Source organism: Rhododendron vialii, chromosome 1a, assembly GCF_030253575.1.
Source record: "Rhododendron vialii isolate Sample 1 chromosome 1a, ASM3025357v1".
Taxonomy (NCBI): domain Eukaryota; kingdom Viridiplantae; phylum Streptophyta; class Magnoliopsida; order Ericales; family Ericaceae; genus Rhododendron; species Rhododendron vialii.
In genome coordinates, this window is record NC_080557.1 from 43,759,522 (window position 1) to 43,775,873 (window position 16,352).

Below are 16,352 nucleotides of genomic sequence, written 5' to 3' on the forward strand. Positions count from 1 at the left end.
ACGTAATTAATTTTGGTTTGTATGTCAATCTTGAAAAGCTTGCCTTGCGGGTACCACCACGGCACCGCCAACTTCGGCCTTATGGTGGGTTGGATATTGTGTTTGGTTTGTCAATCTTTTTCTCTAGAGCTTTTCATTATTTGATATCTTTTTGTTGTATCTCTATCACCAGTGGTCCCTTTTGAGAGCAATAGAGCATATGACACTAGGATTGAACTCAATCCCAAATTTTTAGTCATTTTTACTGCTCTATTTAGAAGTTAGAGAAAGAAGTGGAAAAGAATTTAAAAAAATTTCTCCTTGTTTGTTTGGTTGTAAGAGGAGGAAGAGAGGAAAGAAATTTTGATGAAAAAGGACGTGGAAGATTCCAAAAATATCTAAAATTGGAGAAAAGAAAAAGGGCACCAGGAAACGGAAAAGCCTCTTTGTAACCCACTGTTTTCTACTTTTCTTCCCTTTTTCCTATTGAAACCAAACGAGGGAAGAGTTCTTTCAACATGTGGAAGATGGATGGGGGAAAATCAGAGAAAGGAAAATAATGGGAGAAAAGTTGGAGGAAAATTGTATTGTGCAAAATTCTAAATTTTTCTATTTTCTCTTTCTCCCAAACCAAATAATGGGAGAGATTTTATTATTTTTTTAAGTTTTCCTTTCATTCTCTTCTTTTTCACAAGTTTCATACAAAGCAAAAGTATTGTAAATCTGAACCGTTTATTTTTCTTTCGTCGATAGTTTTCATATATAGATTGACATATCAATCCTATTCTGCAAACCCATAAGCACTCTGCTTTGCATACCCCACACCCTCTCCTCTGCTTCTCCCTCCCATTTCCATTCCCCATCCAATTAATGGAACCCAACAACAAGCCAACCACAATATGCCACGTGGTGGCGATGCCTTATCCCGGTAGAGGCCACATCAACCCCATGATGAACTTCTGCAAGCTACTAGCCTCGAAAAGGGACGAAATCTTAATCACCTTCGTCGTGACGGAGGAGTGGCTCGGCTTCCTCAGCTCCGAGCCCAAGCCGCCGGCCAACATCCGGTTCGCCACGATTCCTAACGTAGTCCCGTCCGAGAAAGGTCGGGCTGCGGATTTGCCGGGTTTCATTAGAGCTGTTCTGACCAAGATGGAAGAGCCCTTCGAGCGGCTGCTGGAACGGCTTGAGCGGCCGCAGAAGCCGAGCGTTATAATGCACGATACGTACTTGATGTGGGCGGTGGACGTCGGGAATCGGAGGAATATTCCGGTGGCGTCGTTTTGGACCCAGCAGATGTCCGTGTTCACAGTGTTCTATCACTTTGATCTCCTCAAACAAAATGGCCACTTCCCAATTAATGTTTCAGGTGCGTTTAATTCTGTTACATATAGTATAGTATAGAAGGGGAAGAGATGAACAGGGATAGGATTTTGTCCCATAAGTGAACACAGATTCGGCTACAAATATTCTTCAAATATCCGGTTCCATGAATGATCGTGAAAAATTTCACGGTCATTTATGAGAGTTTAATTTACTGCTTCTTGGAAAGTTCCTTGAGCTTCCTACTTTTTGGTTTCTTCTCTCCCATTAGTGGGAGATTTATTGCTTTTTGTGGCTGTACACATGGAGGGGTTTTAGGGTTTCCATTTGTGCCTACTGTTCTATCGTTGGAGCTTGTTCGTCTTCTCATAGTATGGCAACCACTATTTCTGAATATTGTTCAGTGATGTTTTGGTCATGGTCATGTAGGTTTTAGCTCTTTGCTATATATTATGGATTTCCTTTGTAGATGTCGTATGACTTTTCTGGACTAGAATTTTCGATGAATTTAAAAAAATAACATTAAATTAAATTAAATTCCTTAATTTCTCCACTGTCTTCGCATTAATTTCCTTTCTGCTTCAGTGCTTATGTTCCATTGATTTGGTAAAACTTGACATAGGTTGTAACTTACGGGATCTTGATAGTTGAGAATATCACAATGTGCTAACTCTCATTGTAATCACGCACTTCTTGTATGTGGGGTTTGTGTACATTGGATGACTGCAGACACATTTGAATCAGTGCATATAACTATGTACACGTAGCAAAATGCATGAGGAACTTTATATACCTATTGATCCAAATACATGTGGGGCGTGTGAGCTAGAGTTCGATACCTAGTGATGAGTTGCTTGTTTAAAATGAGAGCACAACTAGAGCCGGACCATTTTGTAATTGGTGAAAAAATCTTAGTGTCCCTTATCAGATTCACGAGTACTTCAATTGCTTGAATGACATGGCCATAAATATTTCATTAAATGGCATCTAAGGTTGCTTATAAAAAGAATTTCATTCCATGAACTGCACATTTCTATTCTGACCATCCAAACAAGGCCTCACTTATTTTGCATAAATATAACAGAACGAGGAAACGAGTTGGTAAACTACATACCAGGAATTCCACCAACACGCATTGCAGATCTTCCGGCAGTCTTCTCCGGCAAAGTATTTGATGTTGTGCACACAGCTTGTGAAGCCCTTTCGCTAGTCCGAAAAGTACAGTATCTTCTACTCACTTCAATCTATGAGCTCGAATCGCAAACCATTGACGCAATAAAAGCAGCAATTCCAACCCCGGTATACTCTATTGGTCCATCAGTACCTTACTACGAACTCGGGGACAATTCCTCTGCGTCTACCGATTCCAAAAACTGTGAAACCAGCTACGTGCAATGGCTGGATTCTCACCCCAAATCCTCCGTTTTGTATATTTCTCTGGGTAGTTTCCTTTCTGTTTCCAGAACCCAAATGGATGAAATCATTGCAGGGGTTGATATGAGCTGCGTTCGGTTCTTTTGGGTGTCGCGAGATGATGCTTCTCGGATCAAAGAGGGATGTGGTGGTAAGGACTATTAGAGCAAGTATCTAATAAGTTCGAAAGCTCTGTTTGGTTGTTGTTTTCAGAATCAGTCAGGCAAAATTCTAAAAACTTTATGGGTTGAGGCCTTCAAAACTTGTCTTTTCACAATTTCTTGGACAAGAACACAGTTCGAGAAAACATAAAAGAGGCCTTTTCAAGTTCTAAAAACTTTTGTTTTCGAAAATAATTTCTGAAGAGTGTCACGCAGAGCATGATCATATAGAATGACCGCCAAACAATTTTCACTTTATTTCTAAAGCTTCTGCAATTATTTATTCATCTCATAGTTTCGCATGTCAAATTTCCCATTTTCTTCCATCACAATTGCTATTTAGCCAAGTTTTTGTAATTGTGTTGATACATTTTTGTTTTGATTCTTTAATTCAAAAATAAAAACCATTTTTTGAGCAGATTTGTCAAACAAGGGGGTGGTGGTGCCATGGTGTGACCAGTTGAAAGTACTGTGCCACTCTTCCACAGGCGGGTTTTGGTCTCATTGCGGGTGGAATTCAACCAAGGAAGGTGTCTTTGCCGGAATTCCATTCCTCACTTATCCAATAATTGGGGATCAAATGCCAAACTCCAAAACTATTGTGGAGGACTGGAAGATTGGGTGGAAAGTGAGGAGAGGAATGGGCGATGAAGAACGCTTGGTTACGAGAGAAGAAATTGCCAGTATTTTACGGCGGTTCATGGATTTGGAAAGTGATGAGGGGAAAGAAATGAGGAGAAAAGCGAAGGAACTCGAGGAGATTAGCCGAAGAGCAGTTTCCGAAGGAGGTTCAGCTGAAACTGCAATTGATTCTTTTATTCAAGACATTTCGTAACGTCGTGATTGTTGAAACATATGTTTTCTACGGTTCTGATCAGTGATTCCTAGAGATTATCTTACCACTAATGTTCACGTAATAAGCAACCATTTCTCTCACTTATATAATAAGTTCTACCTGTTTTTCAGTTTGAAAGATATCAATTTCTCTTCCAATCATCGTACTTCATTTCTGCTGCTGATGATACTCTTGAAAGGGATCTTTCACCTGCCTGTTACGTATTTCCAATATTAATGCCTAATGGAGTATATTATTGTGATGATTGTATTTCTAGTATTTTTCCTTTTTTAATGTACTTTTTCCTTGGTTTTTTGGTCTGGTTACCAACTCCATCTCTTGTATAATATATATATATATATATATATATATATATATATATATATATATATATATATATATATATATAGGACCCAATCAAACATAGCTGAATTAATACAATCTCTCTTTCCTTCCCTCAATATTGTAATATGGTATCGGTGTTATGTCTCAGGTGGCTTCACCTCACATGGTCGAGTCTTCATCCGAGTCAATCGCCTGATCACCTCCATATGCTTTCGGACTACATATGGGAGAAAGTGTTAGACTTTATCACACATCACACCTAAGCCCACCCAAGCTCACTTAATATAATCTAGAGACTACTCCACTTATTGACAATTAATTTTAGGTTGAAAAAAAAAACCTCAACGTGTCTAAACCCTAATTTACTTTCGCTCTCTAGTTTAAAATATTGATACATCATTTTCAACAATTATTTGCATTCATATAGGAAATTAATTAGTGCAGAAATATTTTAAAATATAATGGACAAGATATTCTTTATTAAGAAATAATGCAAACATTTTTCATAATCCACTATACTTATTAAATAGAAAGAAACAAATTTGAGGTGACTATATTTTTCAGCATTTACACTTGTTATTTTTCTTAAATTTGGAATTGATCATTAGTCTCGACGAGAGAAATCAGAGAAGTACAAAAATGTGGTCCGAAGTTGATAAAATTCATGTAGTACAACAAAATGGACAACTATTTGGTATTATTTTTGTCTTTAATGATTTTTTTGTCGTAATTTCTTACTTTTCTAAAATTATCTCATCAAGAAGAATGTCCCATGGGTTGGATAGCGGAAGCGGGTGGTAACAATAACACACATCAATCACACATAACACAAAGATATACGTGGTTCTTCAAAATCGGATACATCCACGGAAGAAGAGATATTTCACTATGGATAGATACAAATACAATGGAGGAAGAGACACTCGGCTCACTCTACACAACTCACTGGTGGGGGAGAATCCCTCGAGGGGCTCCCGACTCTCGCCCTGCTGTCTTATATTTCTCTCGCTCACATTTAAACACTTCTAATAATACACACACATATAGGGAAGTCAGTGGTGTTACGCCACTGCGTGAAAACCCCGAAGTCAACACCGGCGGCTGAAGCAAAGTTCCATTTTGCTGCTTCTTCCTAACACCATGCATATAAAAAATTTAATGCGAATCTAGCTAGGGAAAATAATATTAGCATTTCAAAAATTGATGCAGACACTCTAAAAAACAAAGAAAAGTGACTTTGAAGTTACACTGATTTTGAAGTGCCTGCATCAATTTTTAGAGTGTCAGTATCATTTCCCTCTAGTAAATTGCGGAAAAGATATTGCTCCATCCGTCCTTAAATTAATGTCAAAACTGCAAACCTAGTCTCTTAAAAATGTATTTTTTTCTTTTAAAAATTTTGAATTTCTTTTATAAATCAATAGATATCAATAAGTTCTTTCAAGTGGTAAAAAAATTTAAATTTTTTAACAAAAAAATAAATATTTTTTAAAAGTTTAGATTTGCATATCGAATATCTATTTAGAAACCGAGGTAGAGTACTATTTAATATACCAAAACTTCAGTGGGTACTCCACAAAATTTGAATTCTGTTTCCATTTCAAACCTCTTGAGCTTCTCTCTCTCCCATTTCAATCCTCCGTCAAATTAATTCCCCGGCGATAACACACAAATCACACACGCCGGAACAAATGGAGGAATGCCACGTGGTGGCGATGGCTTACCCCGGCAGAGGCCACATCAACCCGATGATGAGCCTCTGCCAATTGCTAGCTTCCAAAACGGACCGAATCCGAATCACCTTTGTCGTGACGGAAGAGTGGCTCGGCTTCCTCGGCTCGGAGCCCAAGCCGCCGCCGGCTAACATCCGCTTCGCCACCGTCCCCAACGTTCTCCCCTCGGAGATAGGCCGCGCCGCCGACTTCCCCGGGTTTTACGAAGCTGCGCAGACTAAGCTGGAAGAGCCCTTCGAGCGGCTTCTGGATAGGCTTGAGCCGCCGGAGCCCAGGGTTATTATCTACGATACCGAGATGCCGTGGGTGGTGGGAGTTGGGAATCGGAGGGATATTCCGGTGGCTTCGCTTTGGACCATGCCCGCGTCGGTGTTTACTGTGTTCCATCACTTTGATCTCCTCGCGCAAAATGGCCACTTTCCGGCCGATGTGTCAGGTTAGTTCGCCGGCTATATGTACAGCACATGACTTAATTTGATGTGTGTTTTCTAGCTAGTATAATCAATTGGATAAAGTTTTCCTCCAGTAATGGGTAGAAGGCATTAATTCCTCCAAATCACCAAAGGAGCAAGGCATAAAAAATTATAAGTAGTAGTAGTTTTGTTATCAAGTTTTATTATTTCGGACGGGTGATTTGGAACGAAGAGCGTAACTTTTTGTCGAGCCATGAACCGGCTCAATGAATCAACAAATTATGCTTCTTTTTTTCTTTTTCTTCTTCTTTTTTTTTTTTCAAAGTCCAATAGCATGAGACCTAATTAAAGTCGAAATGAAGTCTACAAATTGCTCAAGACATAAATTCATAATCGAAAAATATACCAGGACCGACGATTGTGCATACCGCCGGTCACACGGTGCCCACTACGGGTCCCGCATGAAAAATTCGAGCCGTTCAATAATTAAAAAAAAATCGAGTGGGCATCGCGAAAAATCAGTTAAGTCTGATATGTGAAAGTGTTCGATCCGATCTTCCCATTTTGTAAAAATCGGAAAAAATGAAAAGATTGGATGAAAAATGAAAAGCTTGAATTGAGCACCTATACATACTGGATTGAGCTGATTTTTCACGATACCCATTTGGTTTTTTGTTTTAAAATTATTGAATGACCCGAACATTTCATGCGAGACTCGTAATGGGCCTTGCGTGACCGTCGGTATGTCGTTTGTACGGTATTCATCGGTACCAATAGCAGTACTTGTAACGCCCTGATTTTTCTGGAACAATACCTTTTAATTTTTTTTTGCTAATCCAGTAGTATAATTTACCCAAAATAGAGGTTTAATCAATACAATTCCAAAATAGATTTACTGAATCAAAATACATTAACATCAGAGCCGACTCTAGGCTTAATACGGATTCCAAGCATACTCGATCTCCGCTCCTGGTCTTCCTCCTGTCTCAAAACTGCTCCACCATTGAATCCTGCACCCGCTGGCAAATTGATCGCCGAAGCAACCGATTTGCCAGGATACAGACGTATCCGTGAGTGATAAATCACCCAGCATAATAATTCAACCCAACCACCCATCTTACTTTACAGTTAGCAAGCAACATGATAATAATAATGTGAAAAAGTAAAACAAGGATTTTTCACATAAATTGTTTTATTACTATTCATTAATCTATCGTGTGATCTAAGATCTCATCCACGAGATCTTTCCTCCCCAACCGCTAGCCATGTCCCGTCCCATGAGATCACTTCATTTTGCTGTCGGAGATACACCTAAGTTATGTACCAAGCGTGCATCCCAATAACTGCAACAAATGGGTAAGCTTATCATGCGGTGACATAACTAGGGTTCATCTATCTTATTCACCATTTCACAATCATCACTGGACGCCAGCCAGTATTAATTCATCACTGGACTCCCGCTAGTTTCAATTCATCAATCATCACTGGGCTTACTTTGCCAGTTCCAAATCATCATATCCAACTCATCACATCTCAAAATCCCGCCTGCAGGCAATCTAAAAATAAAACTTTTCAATTTATCCATTACTTAGTATCATCTAGGTGAATTCTATTCGCATACCAACCCATGTGTCTAGGATCCAATCTAACATATCAATCAAAAGTTGGAATAATAAACAAGCAATCAGAATGATAATTGAAATAAATAATGAATGAGACAATCACGTAACTTTTTATGAATGGACCGTTGTCCTTAATCTTGTGTGGCCAAGAAGTAAATTTAATACCGAAAGTTTTTATTAATAAAAAATAATAATTTTGTTCAATTACTAGAAAGTCTAGACTTGTATTAGTATTTTTGTAAAATAATATGGGCCAAAATTATGCATTACAAGTTAAAAGAGGTTTTAAGTGAGGAACTTACTATTAGTTTGGCCAATATAATATATTAATGAAATTAGAAAGGGTAAATTTGTCATGCCCCGCCCCGGAATGACATCCAGAGTGGGCCCGAACCGACACGGCCACGTGGCATTCCACACAAAAGACAAACGCATATATGACAACCAAATAAGAAATAGAGTAAAACCCCAGCGGAAGACCTAACGTTAATATAAACAAGGTACCTAAGATAATTACAAACTTGAAGTAAAAAAAAAATACTTGACAACATTAGTCACAAAATGAGTTTAGCAAAAGTAAGAGTTTGACCCAATACAACCAACTCGACCAAGAACATTAACACTCTATACTAATCTAAGTGTTCCCAAAATGTCGACCGGTAGTGGACCAACTCTACGATCACCTGTGACCTGGCAGTCCAAAAAGGAAAATCAGAGTGTGTGAGATATAGAATATATTCAATAATATACTATAATACCCGAAAGAACATCTCAATTGAATGTAATTCATACCAACTCAGCATATGCACTCAAACGAATAACACACACATAACACATGCGGTGGCACATCTGCCACAAACCCATATACCCCAGGAGTGGTGTCCCACACACCACGCTCCCAACCACCGATAATTAGGCGGCATGGCTTACGATATGGTGTGCCTCACACACAAACCTTCGGCGGTATAATTAACATCCAACAAGCATGCATATCATTAGCTAAATCCCAAATAGCATGATACACAAACACCACCATGCAATATCCCATTGAACATATCCCTATCAAACACACTCACCTTTATGTCGACCGAAGTATGCCAAACTAAGGTTTCGGCACCTCCTGAAAGACCGGCTCTTTTCCTAGCCACAAGTTAACTCATGTTAGTTATGAATTCAACGAATACTCGGCACAAAGTTACAAAGCTAACAAGAAGCTAAACGATGTCTATCGAATACAAATATGTCCATGTCAACACCTAGAAGTGTCCCAAAATAAGCATAAAGTTCAAATACGAAATAACTCTTGAAATCGGTATGTAAACTTATGACCAATTTGTCTTATTTTGGCCATAACTTTTAATTGGCTTAGAATTAGATCATGAAACCACCACCAATGGAAAGTACGTTCCGAGTAGACCAATTTTGATATAAAATTTGCCCAAAACGGAGTCTGAATGAAAAAATTATGCTTGTCCAAAATTTTTCCAAAAATGCTGATTTTCCAATCTCTACCGGCAGAACATTTTTCCTACCGGTAGGAAACCCCAAAAACATAAAAATGACATCACTGGACAGCGTTTCTACCGGTAGGGACCAACTCCTACCGGTAGAACCTAGATTTCGCACAGAAAACTCTATTTTTCGAGTTCTCAACAACCCAACCTTCTCCACACCTCAAAACACATCTAACACTTATCAAAACTACACCAAAACATGCTCAAACACTAAGAAATCAAAGAGCTATTCAAGCATCATCAAACACATGAATTGATTTCAAGTTCTTAGCACCAAAATAAACAAGATTCAAGTCTAGATTTTAGAACACGGAATCAAAGTACTAAAGCAAGAAATCTAACAACTTAAACATGGATTCAAACACAAAAATATGAATTACCAAGTTAACAACCCACAATCTTCCTTTCCCTTTACCTCTTTTCTTCTTCTTCTTCTCCTCTCACATCTCTCTCTCTCTCTCTCTCTCTCTCTCTCTCTCTCTACATGTTAGAATGACAAGAATAAGGGAAGAAATATCTTCCCAGGATATTTGTTACAACCACTTGGAAAAATGCGGATCAAAAAAAAAAACCACTTGGAAAAATCATCACATGCAAGTGAGACCATAAGCCACTTATGCTCCACCCTTAAGTCACACATAAGACCCTCAAACTTTCATCGTATGCAAATCAACCCCGAAACATATATTTCAATTAAAGGATGAATTAAATACTCTAATATCCGGGACGGGTATTACAAAATTGTAGTTGTTACAAAAAAATAAAATTGAAACCCAGGAGCCGGTTTTACTGTACCACGTCGAAAAAAAAAGAAAAGAAAAAGAAATGGCCATTTTCGACCGTGCGACAACCAATTCAATTCGGTTTCATTTCGGAACATAAAATTCAACTTTTAAACACTTGATATACTTAGAGAACAGACGGATAGGATTATAAAATTTAAGTCGTAGTAAAAGAAGAACAGGTTATGGCGAAGAAACTTAAACTTTAATAATCTTAGGGGCTAATTATAATATATATCATACATTTGGACCAAAACTAGTACACTAAATAATTTAGGAGGATCAAAGTGTTATTTTATCAAAAAATTTTCAATACCCATCCGTGGGATTCACTGTTCACAACCAAAATAAAAAATAAAACAGAGAAAAACGGCCGGTCTCGGCCACGCATCGTCGAGATCAATCTCTTTCAATCCAGATCATAAAATTTATACGCAATTACTCAATATACTTAGGAGAAGGTAGGAGAGGGGGATGTTTGGCTTGGTGTGGGGAGCAAGTAAAGGAGAGAGAGATGAGGAGAGGGAGGGACGGCGGAGAGATGAGAGAGTTGGTTGGAGGTGGTGAAAAATGTTAAGGCGTATGTGGAATACCAAGACATTAGATTTAAGCTAAGATAGAGTATAATTTATAATTAATTAACTAACTTTATAAGAAAATAATTTTTTGTATAAAATTATAATTTAACTTAATAAAAATTTTGGATCATTATAACATATGGGTAAAAAAATTATTGACATATACTAGTCAGTTTAATTATTTAATAAAATTCAAAATATAAATTTTTATTCAAAAAAAATTAGGGCAAAAATTAGGATCGTTACAGTACTCATTGATAATTGACATGCAAGTGAGAATCAAGCTACTACAAAATGCTTTTTAAGAATTCATTGATTATCAAGTCTATCACTATGTTCATCTCTACAGATTATTTAGTGTAGATAGATTTATTCACGAAGCCGCTGTAAATAAGTTGTTCACGGAGCTGCACGATCTCAGTCGTCTTTTCGGTTTTGGACGACCTGAATCCTAATAAAACTTTTTCTGAGAAGAATTTGAACGCTCGAGATTCGCCTACGTAAACAATCCGAACATAATCACCAAATATGATAACCGGTATGTAACATTTTCCAAAATCATTGAACCAAAAAAGAAAGGATAAAAGGAGTCATGGAATGTACAAAAAATAAAGGAAAGGAATCTTGGCGCTTGCTCAAATAACAATGCTACAACTACACACAAACAAGCGTGCAGTGCACTAAGTGCAGTATGTGTGAAGCGCATTTTTTTTTTTGAATGTGCATGTAAGTATTTGCGTTTAGTTGTAAAATTAATGATTGCCCAACCCAAAATAGAACCGATAAACTTTGGTCACGTGCGGGGGACCACCAAATTTTCTGTTGTCTTCTTCTCTCCACTTCAACCAACGTTCCGGAGAATCGATAAAGCGCACTGCTCTCTACTCCACAGTCCACACTATCATCTTCTTCCTCTCCTCTGCTTCTCCCTAGCTCCCATTTCCATTCCATTCCATTCCCCATCCAATTAATGGAAGTTCCCAACAATAATCCAACCACAATATGCCACGTGGTGGGGATGCCTTATCCCGGCAGGGGCCACATCAACCCCATGATGAATTTCTGCAAGCTACTAGCCTCGAAGAGGGACGAAATCTTAATCTCCTTCGTCGTGACGGAGGAGTGGCTCGGCTTCCTCAGCTCCGAGCCCAAGCCGCCGGCCAACATCCGCTTCGCCACGATTCCTAACGTAGTCCCGTCCGAGGAAGGTCGGGCCGCGGATTTTCCAGGTTTCATCAGAGCTGTTCTGACCAAGATGGAAGAGCCCTTCGAGCGGCTGCTGGAACGGCTCGAGCAGCCGCAGAAGCCAAGCGTTATAATTCATGATACTTACTTGCCGTGGGTGGTGGGCGTCGGGAATCGGAGGGATATTCCGGTGGCTTCGTTTTGGACCCAGCCGGTGTCGGTGTTCTCAGTGTACTATCACTTTAATCTTCTCAAACTGAATGGCCAATTCCCTGTCGATGTCTCAGGTGCGCTTTTCTGCTATGTACTCCATAATTCAAGTGGAGTAACTAGGGCCGGTTCCGTTATGGTTCTTATTTTTTATTTTACGAGACAAATCATTCTATCACAATACATTATATTTAATTCAAAAAATAAATAGTAGAACACACCTAATTTTGCCAAGGCCACAAAAACACACAAACACTTGCGACTCCTCCTGTTAGGGTGTATAAGTGTCGGTCTGTGCGTGAATTTTTGCAAACAGATAGGAAGGGAATAGGGATAGGGCTTTCTGTCTAGTAAGTGAAGGTCCTAGTAGCTCTTTCGTAGATCCTTAATTGATCCACTCCTATCTTTATTTTTTAGAATACAAAATGCTTTGAATCTAGATGAACGGACACATATTTGGTTCGGATAAGATGTGTTCTAAAGAGTTCAATGTACGGTCCACAAGAAGTATACGATTCAGGTGCATCGGATGGTTCAGAATTTGTTTGTCTCCACGTCATTGTTTGGACATCTACATCCTTAATTAGCATTGTTCTTTTTCAATCTTACCTCGAATTCATATTTGCTGACTGTTTTTGGAACAAATTAGTATTATTCTTCCCAACAAAGATGCATTCTGAAGACACACAAAATGATATCCGTTGGTTATGATTTATGACGTGGCTAATGATCCCTACTGAGGTGTTATAAAGTCAGCATCTTTTGTCAGCAAAATAGTATTCCTGAAAATGATCCCAAAAACCCAACGGTCCAATCCAGTTCATTGCCGAAGGCCCGAGAGAAGTTGGGCCCAAATGAAATACGTACAAATATCCACCCCAAGTTCAAAAATAACCAAAATTGGGCACAATTGTTGTTCAAATATATATACACCCCAGTTAACAGAGTGTATCAGATTTTCTCACACCTTGGTCGAGCCAAATGCCTGTGGGGCCTGCACATATTGTGTGAGATCACTATCTAATGATGATTAGATTCATCTCATATTGCTTAAGTGTAGAATAGCTCCTTACTTAATATAATGTTTAGAGAATCCAGGCTAGCACAGTTGGCTTTCTCGGACCTGGAGACCCTGCCAAGCAGGGGTGCTTGGCAGGGGTGCCGAGCACATTTCGGTCGTCCAAAAGTGTTTTGGACGGCCCAGATGTGAAGGTGCCGAACAGATTTTTTAAAAAAAAGAAAGGAAAAGGAAAAAGATGTTTCGATCCGGGCCGTTGATTCCGAGATGAATGGCTGGATTGGCCACTTGGCATCCGCTCGGCAGGGTCCCCGGGTTCGGCTTTCTCACCCTCCCCCACAGTAGTTGCAAAGGTTCGAGCCCAGCGGGGGCATTGTTTGGGTTCAGGGTTATGGACAGCTTCTGAATCTTCTATGAACTAACATACTAACACCCCACTTTACCCCGTTGATAAATACAATATTGGAAAAAGAATACTCCATAATGTTCAACCTCTCCAACTACAATATTTTGTAGGACTTATAGTTTTTACTTTTTAGATGGTATGACCTCATTTCAGATCACATTTTAAAATTAAATATCACATCCCATGATGTGAGACTCAACAAAAATATCGCAAATAATCAATCCAACAACAAGATGCTACAACTTATGGATCTCAAATGCGGCTACATGATAGGGGATGTTGTTAACAAATACAATCCAACGTTACTTGCACTCGTTACAAGTAATGGGTGATCAGTTAATATGAGTAGTGCTATATGTACAGAAAGGGGGGGGGAGAGATTTCGTACCGACGGCCGCCGGTGGGCCGTCTCCGGCCACCGGACGGCCGATCCGAGCCGTCCAAAAATTCTAAAAAAAAAAAACCAGGGGGCCCACGCGGGAATCAACGGCATCCAAGGTGTGTAAGATGCTTGATCCGAGCACCCTTTTTTCGTGTATATATGTATATTCGCGGAATATACATATATACACGAAAAAAGGGTGCTCGGATCAAGCATCTTACACACCTTGGATGCCGTTGATTCCCGCGTGGGCCCCCTGGTTTTTTTTTTTTAGAATTTTTGGACGGCTCGGATCGGCCGTCCGGTGGCCGGAGACGGCCCGGCGCGGCCGTCCCTACGATTTCGGTACCGAGGAGGTCGGTACCAATATCATTTCTGAGTTAATATAATGTAGTAAATAATATTTCTATCCAATAATATAAATTTTTGAGTTGAATATGAAGTTTCTACTTGCCAAACCATCATGTTGTATTAGGTACAAAAATCTTACAGCATTCATCTTGTATCAGATTCACATTTATCCAGTTTTCAGCTACTTGAATGACAATATGACATATTACGTGGCCATATATGTTTCACTAGTGGCATCTTAGATTGCTGATGATGAAAAGAATCTCATTCCATGCATTGTACCTTTCTATTATGACCATCCAAACAGGGCCTTACTTTATTAATGCAATGTAACAGAGCGGGGAAACGAGCTGGTAAACTACATACCAGGAATTCCGCCAACCCGCATTGCAGACCTTCCAACAGTCTTCCATGGCGATGGACTTAAAACTGTGCATTTAGCTTGTGAAGCCGTTTCACGAGTCCCAAAAGCACAGTATCTTCTACTCACTTCAATCTACGAGCTCGAATCCCAAACCATCGACGCCATAAAGGCAGCAATTCCAACCCCAATATACTCGATTGGTCCATCAATACCGTACTTCAGATTAGGAGACAATTCCTCTCTATCTATTGATTCCCAGAACGGTGAAACCAGCTACATGCAATGGCTAGATTCTCAGCCTGAATCCTCTGTTTTGTACATTTCTCAGGGTAGTTTCCTTTCAGTTTCCAAAACCCAAATGGATGAAATCATTGCAGGGGTGGATATGAGCGGCGTTCGGTTCTTGTGGGTGGCGCGTGGTGATGCTTCACGGATTAAAGAGGGATGTCGTGGTAAGTACTATTAGAAAAGTATACAAGAAGCTTGAAAGCTCTATTTGGTGGTTGGTTTCAGAATCAATTTTGTGAATTAAAAGAAGACTTTATTTGTGAATTTGGATTCCGTAATAAATGAATGTGAAACTGATGAGGGTTTTTGTTTCAAAAACAACTTCAGAAGAGTGTTGTGAAATAAAAACGACCACCAAACAATTTTCACTTTATTTCTAAGCTTCCACAAATATTTATTCATCTCACAGTTTTACATCTTTCCCATTTTATTTCATCTCAGTAGCTATTTTTTGGTCTATATGTTATTATTGTGTTTGATGTGTTTTTCTTTTGATCCTTTTATTCAAAATAAAAACCATGTTTTGAGCAGATTTGTCAAACAAGGGGGTGTTGGTGCCATGGTGTGACCAATTGAAGGTGTTATGCCACCCTTCAGTAGGGGGGTTTTGGACTCACTGCGGATGGAATTCAACAAAGGAAGGTGTTTTCGCCGGAATCCCATTCCTCACTTATCCAATATTCTGGGATCAAGTTCCGAACTCCAAGACTATAGTGGAAGACTGGAAGATTGGGTGGAAAGTGAGGAGAGGAATGGGTGAGGAAGAACACTTGGTCACAAGAGAAGAAATTGCTGAAATGTTGCAGCGGTTCATGGATTTGGAAAGCGACGAGGGGAAAGAAATGAGGGGAAGAGCAAAAGAACTCAAGGAGGTTTGCCGAAGAGCGATTTCCAAAGGGGGTTCCGCCGAAACTGCCATTGATGCTTTTATTCAGGACATTTCGCGTCGTCACGACCGTTAAACCAGATTTTCCGTAGTTTGTTTTGATTGATTGGATCATTGTTTTGAAGCCCGTTTTTATAATTTGCAAGAATCTTTACGAAAATTGCAAGTTCAAAATAAGACTAGCTAGTGATCAAATGCTACAACTCCATTTGTTACAAGTATTTTTCTCTGTTCTTGTGAGCATTGGAGTATCGGAGTTTCAAGTGCATGATTTCCCTGGTACAGGATTGCCTCTTACACCAGCACTGTTTGGTCTAATAGCAAAGAGAGGGCCTGGTGGAGGCTCAAGGGGTTTATGGGGCAGGAAGGGGAGGAGCGTAGTGCTTGCATACGGGTTTTGATGGTGCCGGGGGGGTACATGGCGAGGTGCTCGACGGTGCCGGCAATGGAACCGGCGAGCATGTACTGGTAGAAGTGGAGGCCGTCGTGGGAGGGGGGGCGACGGTGTACATGGGGAGGTGGGAGCTGTGGGTCTGGGGAGTTGAATTGGGTTGCCGTCATACA

The 16,352-nt window shown here is 39.6% G+C and overlaps 2 protein-coding genes across 4 annotated transcripts; both read left to right on the forward strand.

Annotated features, from left to right (window-relative positions):
* The first annotated feature begins 497 nt into the window (after positions 1-497).
* On the forward strand, positions 498-3,853 carry LOC131318448 (UDP-glycosyltransferase 87A1-like). Of its 2 annotated transcripts, none has more exons than XM_058348244.1 (3): positions 498-1,348; positions 2,387-2,866; positions 3,296-3,853. In XM_058348244.1, exons 1-3 carry the CDS (start codon positions 850-852, stop codon positions 3,709-3,711), a joined length of 1,395 nt encoding a protein of 464 aa, XP_058204227.1. In that variant the 5' UTR covers positions 498-849; the 3' UTR covers positions 3,712-3,853. The 2 variants fall into 2 exon arrangements, with proteins under 2 accessions (XP_058204227.1, XP_058204217.1); XM_058348234.1 differs by having other exon boundaries at positions 775-1,348; positions 3,293-3,853.
* Positions 3,854-5,628: 1,775 nt separating this feature from the next.
* On the forward strand, positions 5,629-16,006 carry LOC131318441 (UDP-glycosyltransferase 87A1-like). Of its 2 annotated transcripts, none has more exons than XM_058348206.1 (3): positions 5,629-6,225; positions 14,587-15,066; positions 15,434-16,006. In XM_058348206.1, the coding sequence occupies exons 1-3, from the start codon at positions 5,748-5,750 to the stop codon at positions 15,862-15,864; spliced, it is 1,389 nt and encodes a 462-aa protein (XP_058204189.1). In that variant the 5' UTR covers positions 5,629-5,747; the 3' UTR covers positions 15,865-16,006. The 2 variants fall into 2 exon arrangements, with proteins under 2 accessions (XP_058204189.1, XP_058204178.1); XM_058348195.1 differs by lacking the exon at positions 5,629-6,225 and adding an exon at positions 11,574-12,170.
* Positions 16,007-16,352: the final 346 nt, after the last annotated feature.